The sequence below is a fragment of the Tetrao urogallus genome (assembly GCF_951394365.1).
Source record: "Tetrao urogallus genome assembly, chromosome: 5".
Lineage (NCBI taxonomy): Eukaryota > Metazoa > Chordata > Aves > Galliformes > Phasianidae > Tetrao > Tetrao urogallus.
This window is the reverse complement of record NC_136818.1, coordinates 24,707,608-24,718,678: the sequence shown is the minus strand read 5'-3', so window position 1 is coordinate 24,718,678 and position 11,071 is coordinate 24,707,608. Positions and strand designations below refer to the sequence as shown.

At 53.7% G+C, this 11,071-nt stretch overlaps 1 protein-coding gene across 1 annotated transcript; it reads right to left on the bottom strand.

The window, feature by feature from the left end:
* Nucleotides 1-209: 209 nt before the first annotated feature.
* GLUL (glutamate-ammonia ligase) lies at nucleotides 210-8,450 on the bottom strand (the record flags this gene model as incomplete). The annotated part of the gene is made up of 8 exons (XM_079536002.1): nucleotides 8,386-8,450; nucleotides 8,045-8,227; nucleotides 3,950-4,140; nucleotides 2,749-2,910; nucleotides 2,317-2,463; nucleotides 1,763-1,890; nucleotides 1,396-1,595; nucleotides 210-528 (listed from the first exon to the last, which is right to left on the bottom strand). Exons 2-8 carry the CDS (start codon nucleotides 8,137-8,139, stop codon nucleotides 210-212), a joined length of 1,242 nt encoding a protein of 413 aa, XP_079392128.1. The 5' UTR covers nucleotides 8,140-8,227; nucleotides 8,386-8,450.
* Nucleotides 8,451-11,071: the final 2,621 nt, after the last annotated feature.

Sequence of the window (11,071 nt, the reverse complement as noted above, 5' to 3'; positions counted from 1 at the left end):
CACCCTCTGCTCCTCCTCTCGCCTTTTGAAGAGTCAACGACAAATAGACATCATTAAAACTAAACCTGCCCTCCTCCCCCACCTCAAAACAACAAGAGTTACTGAGACACGAAGTGTGTTATCTTGTACCCTCAGGATTACAACTAGAAGGGAAGTTTAGGGGTGTGGGAAGCATGGGGGGAAGGCGGTGTCTGTGGGCATGATTCCACTTAGTTCTTGTACTCAAAAGGCTCATCCCCAGTTTCGTTGAGGAGACACGTACGGACGAGGGCCTCCGTCACAGCATAGGGATCGCAGTTGGCTGAAGGCCGGCGGTCCTCAAAGTAGCCTTTCTTCTCATGGCCCACGTTGCGTGGGATGCGGATGCTGGCGCCGCGGTTGGCAACGCCGGCAGAGAACTCATGGATGTTGGATGTCTCATGGAAGCCCGTCAGGCGCCGGGCGTTGTCCAGCCCTCCTTTGGGGTCGTAGGCACGGATGTGGTACTGGTGACGCTTGCTCAGTTTCTCTATGGCTTCCTCAATGTGCCTGTGAAGGAAGCAGGGGAGAGGAGAAGGCTCGGTGAGTGAGCCGCTCTTGCTGTTGTATCCAAGTGAATGTAGCTTCATCCCTCCCCCTGACATCCCCAAGTGAATTATGTCCTATGACCCACTTCCCTGTCCTTATCAATGGGGGGGCTTCGCTTCCCTTCTAACCTGTGTGATTCTTGGAAAAGGATCCCCATGGCCTCATAGAGTTCACTGACAGTGCTCACGGGAATGACCCATGGCCAGGTCTCTGCCCTGCCTCTGGCGAAATCTGCCCCCACAAGAGAGATTTCTAAACCCAAGGTCCTATTAGGGAAGCTGACAATCACAGGCTGGTTCGTTATCTCAGAGCACCACTGAGATTAAGGCAAGAAAGCAGAGCTGCCCAAACAAATCCCTTTGGAGAGCTCCACCAAGGTCCAGTGCTGTGAGGTCTGCACTGAGCATGCCAGTCCCATTTGTGACCTGGGTTTTACATTTCCAAAATCATCACATTGAAAACAAACCTGGCATTTGCATCCAGCCTGACCCAGACATAAGCAAGTGGTCACTCTCATCACGGTTATAAATAAAAAAATGCTCTTGCTGAGTTAGCTTGTTTATTAACAAGAGCTGCACATCCTCCTACAAACTGCTCATCCTTCCATCTGTACTGAATTTCCAATCCAGCACCAACAGGAGTGTAATACTACACACACATCTCAACAAAAAACACAGACACACATACAAAAAGAGTGAAATCCAGAAAAAAAGTCTCATGCAGAATGCCAAGCCCCATAACGGTGTCCACCATGCAGTCAAAAGCTCTGCTAAAAGCTTGCAGCTACCAAGCCCAACTTGCTGCCCTGGCCCATCTCAAAAGACTTACTTGAGTCCCCCGTCTTCCCTCATGTTCTTGGTGCTGAAGTTGGTGTGACAGCCAGCACCGTTCCAGTTCCCAGGGATGGGTTTGGGATCGAAGGACACGATGACACCAAAGTCTTCACACACCCGGTGGAGGATGAAGCGTGCTATCCAGAGGTGATCCCCCATCTCAATCCCTTCGCATGGTCCCACCTGGAACTCCCACTACAGGAAGGACGAATCAGAGCTTAGTCAGGCACAGCAAACAACTTCCCACCCCCTTACACTCTGACCACTAGCAAAGCTGCACTGCTTGGAGTGGCGAGTCAAAAGCTCATTTTACCCATGATTTTTCTGGACCATCTCACCCCACAAGGCACCCAAGATTTTACCTGGGCAGGCATCACTTCTGCATTGGTTCCTCCAATTTTCACACCAGCATACAGGCACGCTCTGTAGTGGGCCTCCACAATGTCTCTGCCATAGGCTTTGTCAGCTCCTACACCGCAGTAGTATGGACCTGCAACAGCACAGATGGAAAGCAAGAAGAACATGAGCTTCCAGAAGGTAAAAGGTTCAAATATTGTGAAGAGAGAGCACACATGGGGAAGATCAAGGCTCAGCATCCATTTTTCATGGCAAAGCACAGGTAGAGCAGAGCACTAATTGACTTTTACTCCATCATACTGGGCAAGAGTTTATGTCACCTGTAGACTAATAAATGAACAGCAAAATCTGGAAAAGGGCAGTGAACATTTTGGCCTTTCCATAAAGATCTTAGTTTTGTGAATTAGTTTCTGCCACTGTCCTGCTTGCTACTTTCAGTACTAGAAAGGTCTTGAATCATTCGTCTTGCTTGAAACATAAGCTGTGTCAGAGGGTTAACAACTCAAGCAAGGCAGCAGACACTCCTGACACACTGCATTGCTGGCTCCTGAAAGGTTACCTTGGGGTCCAGGGAAGCCATTGGAAGGCCAGCCAAATGGATGACCATCTGTTCCCAGAAGGGTGTACTCCTGCTCCATCCCAAACCAGGGGTGCTGGTTGGACACCATATCCATAATCCGCCTGCAGGTGTGCCGGAGATTTGTCTCTGTAATGAAAAAGCAGCACAAGATTTTTTAGGTCTGCCACCTCCGTTGCCCACTTCTCCTTTATCTACAGCCTGAGTGCCAGCAGCACTGGTGAAGGGAAGAATCCAGGTGTTCCACCATAATCATCACCACCAGCACTTTGTTTACCTTGTATTTTTGGGGCTCTATTTTTGCCATGCACAATGCTGAAGGGCATGAACAACATTTGGATAGGTCTTCCTTTTTCCGCCCCCTTCTTCTATCAGCATCCCCTCCCCACAAACACCAGTAGTGTGTCCATTCACCTGCAGACTGGCGGTTGTATTTGAAGACCTCACAGAGAACTAATTTGTTGGGATCCTTGCGAAAAGGGTCCCGAAACATGGCAGCAGGTCGCAGGTACATGTCGCTGTTGGAGCCTTCAGCTTGGAAGGTGCTGGAGCCATCGAAGTTCCACTCGGGGAGATCTGAAGAGAAGAGCAAATCACTGTGAGCCAGGGTCCACCAGTGCCAGGAGGATGGACTCTCCACCACTCTTCAGTGCCATGGAAGTGCAAGTACTTATAGACAATGGGACTAGAAGGGGTTTCATCCCAGCTCAGATGATCTTTTGTGGTTTTTTTTTGCAAATAAGGGAAGTAGAAACACAAAGCAAGTAAGAAATGAGAGAAGGCAACTCCCCATCTCTGCAGCCACCCTGAAAAACACGAGTCACTGGGCTGCTGGCCAAGCCCAAGCCAGTACTGCAGCGTTGAAGACAATTCCCATCTCCCAACCACCATGGAGTGAGCTGGGCACCCAGTTTGCTTTCATTCAGGATGTCTGGGGACTGGGGAAGAGTAAATCACATGCACTGCCACAAGGGTTGAGCCTCATATGGAAAAGAGGAGTATGGCCAGCATGGCTTTTGTGCCCTCCATCCTGGGGGTCAAAGCACAGCGGGAGCTGCAGTGAACTCTACCCAGGCTATGTTATCTCCTCCGTATCCTGGGGGGAAAGTGGGAGGATGGGAAGCACGGAGATTTCAAAAGAGATGTGCCAACCACTCCCTTAGAGTGAAAAAGGAAAAAAAAAAAAAAGAGAAAAGAGAGAGAGAGAATTCTGCTCAGTCACACACAGTATTTTCATTTCATAACTGTCTCCAGCCAGCTCCATGGCAACCTGAGAAAATCCTAATGCTATTATTGTGTAAGCTGGGACTGTTTGTTCTGAGGGACACAAGCTCTTAATTACACCGGATAGCTCCATTCTTTCCCTTCCACTTTCTGCCAAACTACTTCCGGCCAAAACGAGCACTTGAGAGTCAATGGGCCATGGATCCCATGCCAAGAGCCCCCTCCTCCGGGCCTGGTGCCCAACCCCTGCCATGGCACTCAATGTCACATCTGGAGAGCTGGGAACCTTCCTCCCCGGGCACCTGGAGCAGGAGGTGAGCAGAGGGGGACGAAGAGCAGCATCTTCAGCTCTTCCCAAAAAAGCACCTACTCCGAATCCCGCACCTCTCACCTTCCAGGCTCTTGGGTTCGTGGTCCAGCGTGCGGGTTTTGCAGCGGAGGTGTTCCCCAGTCCCATCGATCCAGATGTACATGGCTTGGACCTTCTCCCCCTGAGGCAGCTTCATGTACATGTGCTTGATGGCTTTGCTCAGGTGGGAGCTCGCCGAGGTGGCCATGGCTGCGGAGCTGATGAGGGCTGTCCTGCAGGGAGGATGCCAAAACCAATCCCAAACGTGAGACTCTTCCTTGCTCTCCCAGTTGCTTTTTTTCCCCACGCTCTATTCACAGAGGCAGATCAGTCACGATCCCATGCTACTCCGCATCCCATGCCCAAGGTGGATAACCCAGCAACTGCTTTGATACCTTCAATGCATCCTGTTAATACCCAAACTCCTGCTCCTTGGCAAGGGTCCTATCCACAAGCAACAGCCTTCAAAACACCTTCTGAACCCGGTGTGAACTTTTTACTTCTCAAACACCTCCATGCTCGCTGCTGCTCTGGAGCAGGGCTAATGAGCAGGAAAGCTTAGCTGGGGCTTTCTTAATATGCTTGCTTCAGCAAGGAGGGCTTGCCAGCCCAGCTGCCTCCCCAGATCAGCTGGTCTGAAGTTACACAAGGCTCATCCAGGGCTGAGGAAAGTAACAAGCAGCACAGCAACCCCAAAGTGGGCTGTCATGGAGGGGCTCTGCTCCCAACCCAAGCTTCCCAACAACCCACGTGTGTAGGATCCACTCATATTTGCGGTGGGATTGGTAATGCCAGCAACTCAGAAATGGAAAACAAGTAGGAATATTCATGCTGAGAGCCTTGAAAAATGCCAGAGCCTCTCGGATCAAAATCCCCTCATGTGACCCCTCTCTTGGGGAGGAGGTCTTCGGTGGGGTGAGCTATGGGGAGCATCACCTATCTCCCAGTGAGATTGCCTTTATTTAAGGAAAAAGAGTGAGAGCCCCGAAAGGAAAAAGAAAAGGAAAAAAAAAAAAAAAGACAGAGAAAGAAAGAAATGAAAGAAAAAATAATAGAAAAAGAAAAGGGTGGGGGGGGGGGGGGGGGGGGAACAGCAGAGAGCTTGTTTTGAAGACAAAACAAGAGCCGCCCCTTATCCTCTTTCCTCCCCACCCCCCGTCCCGAGGGCTAAGAGGAATCTTCCCTTGGGGGAATCTGCTGGGACAACCCCGCCGCTGAACCCTGCGGACCCCCCCGCTTCCCTCCCCCATAGCCGTGCTGTTACCTGGGCAGGGTTGCAGGGGCTCGGCGCGGGGCTCCCACGCTCGGCTCCCGGGGGCCGCGCCCGCCGCCGCTTTATGGAGCCGGAGCGCCGGCCCCGCCGCACTGATTGGGCAGCGGGAAGCGGGCCGGGGGCAGGCCGGGGCCGGGGATGGGGCTGCGAGGAGGAGGGAGCTGGCAAGAGAATCGGGGCAGGGGGAAAAACAAGCCGGGCGCCCCGCTGAGCTGCTCTGCGATATTTCGTCTGTCCCGTTTAGGGGAATGGCAAAAGGAGGGGGGGTTGTTTTTCCTTCCCTTTTGCTGTTCCGCCGCTCCAGCCCCCGAAAACATATCCCCCTCTTCTCGGAAAGTAGCAGTGGGAGCGAATCCAGGGCTTTCTGCGGCGTTTACATTAGCAGCTGCCTTTGCATAACTCGCAGGCATGGAAATGAGTCGCCCTGGGTAAACAGGACAAGCAGGGAAGGGGGAAAAGGAATGGGAGCCCCCTGCACGCCTCGTGTTGGACTCTGTGTTTGAGGGCTGGTGTTGCTGTGTTGCACCCTTCCAGCATGGATTCACAGTCCAGACCCTCACTGCAGGGCACGGTGACCTGAGGGAAGAGACATTCCCCAGCCCTCATGAGGCTGGGAGCACCCGTTGACTGCCCGATATTTTTCCACCTTGAGTGCTTGCTTCCTCTCTCATCCCTGCTCCTGGTCGGCCCTCCAGCTTAGACCCAAGGGGCAGAGCCAGTGCTTGCTCCACACACATCCATTCCCAGCACCTAAGTGCCAGGACAAGCTCACGTCTGCCTCGGTGTGACAGGAGCTACCCAACGCTGGCACCCACGTGGCCACTCCTCGAGAAGCCTGACCCTCTGTGCCATCACAGCCATCCAAAGCACAACCTCTGCTCATTTGGAGGCTGGGGACACAGTGGCCCTGGAGAGCCGGATCCTCAGCCCAGAGGACTAACTGCTGGCTAAGGGTTTGTCTTGATTTATGGCCCATCTGAGAGCCAGGTCCCCACCCTGCCTGCGGGACAACCTGGCTCATTCTTTGCCATCGCATTAGAGCAGCCACAAGTGCAAGTTAATCCCTCAGGGCTCACCAGGATGGAGGTGTAGTTCAAGTGCTTTTCGCCTCCTTGCATAGTTTAGGCAAATCAGAGCCTCAAAGCAAACTGCTTACCTCCCAGCAGCCTGCACCTTGCTACCTTCCTCCAATATCCAAATTCTTGCACCTCGTGTGTAAAGCAAAGATTTCAATACAGAAGGGATCAGCACACAGAATCCTTTTGGGGATGACAAGCAGGCACTGACACTCTCAGCTCTGGGAGGGGGATGAGGTGTCCCTGCTGCATCCCCAAGCAGGGCACAGCTGGGTGCCTCAATATTTTCTCACCTCGGCTGCCTCCTTCCCTGCCTGGATCTTGTTCCATTTCCCCATTTGGCACCCACGTTTTCCCCCCACAGCAAAACCCAAAGCCAGAGTTCAGCTGTGGTCACCCAGAGTGGGTCAGCTGAAAGCAAAGGAAGGGGTGCTAGCGCTTAGGGAGACCCAGCAGCAAAACAGCCCCCACAAAGCAGGGTTGCCTCTGGAAACCCAACGCCGTGCCCTGGGTTTACCTACATGGTTTGTTTAATCGGGACACCAACAGCTCCCGTTTCCTAGAAATGTGCTACCTACGACTTTCTCAGAAGCGGTGGCCAGCCCAGCTGCCTGCCAGCTAGCCCGGGGCACCCACGGCCAGAAGCCCCCGGCGTTGGCACAGCCCATCTCCTGCAGCACAACATGTTTACGAGACAGCCGAGAAGCGGCGGAGGCTCCCCAGCGCCCTCTCCCGGGAAGGCGGCCGGGCAGAACGGCCCGTGCCTCCCGCAGGGCTCCTGCCGCCTGTTTATCTCCTGCCTCCTCCTCCTCCCCACCGCCTGCTGGTCTTTTGAGGAAGCTCAGCCTTGTGACCCCTCCTCGCCGCAGCCAACGAGGCCGGCGGGGCGCCGGACAGGCGTGGTGCCGAGAGGTGACACCTCCCAGCTTTGGCTTTAATTCAGCTTTCAAAGCCACGAACCCGCGGAACACAACGTGTTGATCCGGGCCTGGGTGACGCCGAGCTCTGCTGCCTTCGGAGCAGTAGTGCAAACTCTGCACAAACCTCTCCATCAGAAGCTGAGGGATTGCGATGCTCAAGTGCAGACCTGATGTGCTAAGCACAGGTAAAATTGCCTTCCACCTGCACTAAATCCAAATGAATGATTGTGTAAGTCCATAGAATGGTTGTGTTAAAAGGGACTTCCAAAATAATCCAGACTCAGCCCTGCCCTGGGCTGGCTGCCCCCCAGCTCAGGCTGCCAGGTCCCATCCACGGCCTGGGGCACCCACAGCTCTGGGCAGCTCTACCATCACTTCACCATTTCTTTTCTTAAAATATAAGCATCACACAAAGAGTAGGAATGGTCTATTGTGCTGTGATGGATTAGATCCTAGGAAGAGGCCCAGCCTCCGACACAGCTGGGAGGAAGGTGAGAAGAGCATCTCCCCCTGTGCCCACCAGCCAAGGCATTCCCATTTCAGCTGTATCACTTTCAAACCAGTCTGTGAAACCGCTGCTCACTGTGGTGCCACACAGGGCACAACTGAAATGCAGCCAAGGGATGAGAACTTAGTGTCTGACTATGTGCCACCTCCACCAGCACAGCCAGGTGGGACCTGCTCACACGCGGCCACTACTGCATCACCCCTAGAGGGGTTCACAGGGCCGAAGCCCTTTACCTACGGGTTAGCAAACCCAAGGCCTTAGCGAGATGAGCTGCTGTTTAATTAATTAATTACCACTCTGCCCTCAAACGGTAGTCACCCAATGAGGACAGGGAGCTCAGCACGGCGCCAGGGGACTGACCTTGCGTGGGCAGCAGTGGCCAAGCGGTGTCCCCAGGAGCGCAGTGGGAGGCTGCCCAGCTGATAAGCGAGCAAACATTGCAGGCTCCGCAGCATGCTGCCTTTGAAGGTGCTGCCAGGGTCAAGGGTGGCTGTGGGGTGGTGACCGGAGGGCTCGCAAAGGCAGAGCAAAGCCGGCGATGACCTGAGCTGCACAGAACGGCAGCGTAGGAAAGCAAATTAATAAAAAAGTGCAGAGGCACATGTGAAAAAGAAAGTCCCTCCCCTTCCACATCCCCCACCAGCCCACCTCTTTGCTTTTGCACAGAGCGACACGCTCGGCATCGCAAGCCCGGCACCCACCTGGCTGCTCTGCAGCAAGCAGAGACACCGCTGTGAAGCACGTGCTCTTCCTTCAAGCGTGGCTGGGGGAAGCTGGATGATGAGAACCAGGCAGGCAGGGCGGGGGATTTGAGACCCAGAGATTGCTTGGCTCTGCTTGCTCTGTTCAAGGGTGGAGAATATCCCAGGGAGTGCTCAGCGCATGCCTTTCCCTTGCAGTTGGAAATTGGTCACAGTGTGCATTGGCAATATTTTTTTTTTTCCTTTGCTTGCTTTCTTCTTTTTCTTTTTATTTATTTATTTATTTATTTTATTAGCGCGGTTCATGCTGCTAAGCATGCTCCCTACTAGGTCAGGAACACATTAACCATGGCTGGCAGATTAATCTCAGCCTAATACACATTACAGCTTTATTAAGGAGGTGGAAATTCTCCCGAGTGCATTTAGTGGCAGGATCAAGGCCTGACACTGCACACTGTGCGAGGTGCTGCAATGCTGCCTGCATGCCTTCCTTACGGCTGGATCGCATCCCCCAGCCCTAGCTGTGCTCCACTTGGACATAGCAGGATTACAGGTGATGCTACTGGAGAGGGAGCAAGGGAATGCAAAGCTTGCTACAGGGGCAGTGTGTCCATGGCAAATCCCCAGCAAAGAAACCCCAGACAGATGGCAGTAGGCTCAGAAATACTTCTAATTAACATCAGGAAACACCAGAGATGTCCTCGTTGAGCAAACAAGTCTTAAGCACCCAGGAGAGTGAGCGTGAAAATTGCATTAGAAAAAATAGGCTAATATATTCAAGGCTAAGCTGAACTGCCGCACCCAAGACTTCGTATAATTAATTGTGAGATGCTACAAGCCCAGAAGGATCCCACCATTGCTGATGTGGTCTTCGAAGTATCCTAAACTATTCATATCAGAACAGCCTGAGGGTGCATGAGGAAAAACATCCAGTAGTATCCATACATAGAATAACTCATGTCAGGCTTGTGAAGCCTGGGCACTGCAGTGATGCGTGCCACCAAAAGCACAGCAGAGATGTGTGTGGCTGCCCTGCTGCTTCTGTAGGGTAGGTGGATCTGGGAGGCTGTGAGCCCACGTGGGTACTGCAGGCATCCAGGTTCTGGCGACCCTGCAGCCACACGGCCTTGGACTTTGGTGTTGCGGTGGGGCAAGAACCTGAGCCTTGAGCCCCAGGCACGTCCCCTCTGCCAACACCATGTGTGGGGCTGCCAGGGGGCAGAGGCGGCCTCAGGTCTGCTGAGGGTGGGCTGCTCTCAGGAGCAAAAGTGACGCAGTTGGTGTTGCAACCTTGCCCGTATTTTTGCGCAAAGAGTGTGGCCACCCCAAATCCCTCTGCGAGCCCTCTCCTACCCTTTTAAATCTGGCAGGTCTGCTCAATCTCAGCCTATGTAATCTTCTTTTGTAAGGCACCTTCACAAATGATCTCAATGCAAACTTCGCCAGGCGGATGGGCAGCTGTGCACCAACCAGCTGTGCTGAGCGGAGCTCCTTCCTGCCGAAACACCACCTCACCTCGGGCAAAGGCTTTATGGAAACGATCCCGTGCTTTTCCATGGTAACCGTGCAGATCTGTTCCAGCTCGCAGCCTTGATCCTCTCCCGGCAGGGCTGGCTCTGCCCTGCTGAGGTCAGCCCGGAGCCGTGCTGACAGGAGCAGAGCTCTGAGGATCTCACTGCACGCTTGTTTGCAGACCAACTGGCACCTGGAATGAGCAAAGTTGCTCACAGCTCAGCCTTCCCTGCATCATTTGGGCGGGCTGACTTCAGGGCTGATGTCCCCCCAGCCCTGGTGTGCTCCCCGACCAGAGAAAGGGGATGGTGGCTGCCCGCGGGGTTGTGCTCAACCCTATCCCAAAGCCAGCATCCCTCCCAGTGCACACGTTTGTGGAGGGACAGCTCCGGCAATCTGCAAATAAACGCTCAGGGTGACAGTGTGTCGATGCCCCCACACCATTAACCTTTTCAACACATCACTGCCTAGCCGTAAAACCAGCGGTGCCTCCCTACTCATCACGCAGGGGACAGGAGCAGCAAGGAGCCATCCCTGCGCTGGGGACAGCGTCGCATTGCTGGTTTGACAGCGCCATCTGGTGAGGTGACCTCGCTGCTGGGGACCGGCCCCAGAGAGATGGCTCGACCCGTTTCTCTTTCCCGAGGGCACCAGGATTCCATGGCTGGTCCCCACCAAAAAAAGCTCAGACATGCTGCAGGCAACTTGGGCTGGGGCACCGGTGGCCCCAACGCAGCTAAGACCAGCCTTTCTCTGCTCTCCTGCTCAGTTAACGTGATGCTAGAACTGTCAGGGTCTCCCCACCACCACCTGCTACTTCCAACCCAGGCTGCATTTGATTTGGCATTTCTTTCCTCCTCTTCCCAGGAGATCTCCAAAGGTGGGAATCAGTCCCAACTGGGAGCCAAGGGTTGCTCTGTTGAGGGAAACCATAGCAGAGTCTCCCATGAGACATCAAAAGCCCTGACAACACGGCACCGAGGTACTAACAAGAGCCTGGTTTGAAGGCAAGAAGCTGATCCGAGTGGGTAGATGAGAAGGTCTTAATTTCAGGAAAGCATGAAGAGCACTGCAGTCCCCAAGAGCCCTCCACGTCCCCTCAGATCAGGGCTGGAACAAGTGTGTCACAAGCAGCACGGTGATCTAGAACACATCCTCAGGACACAGCAACACG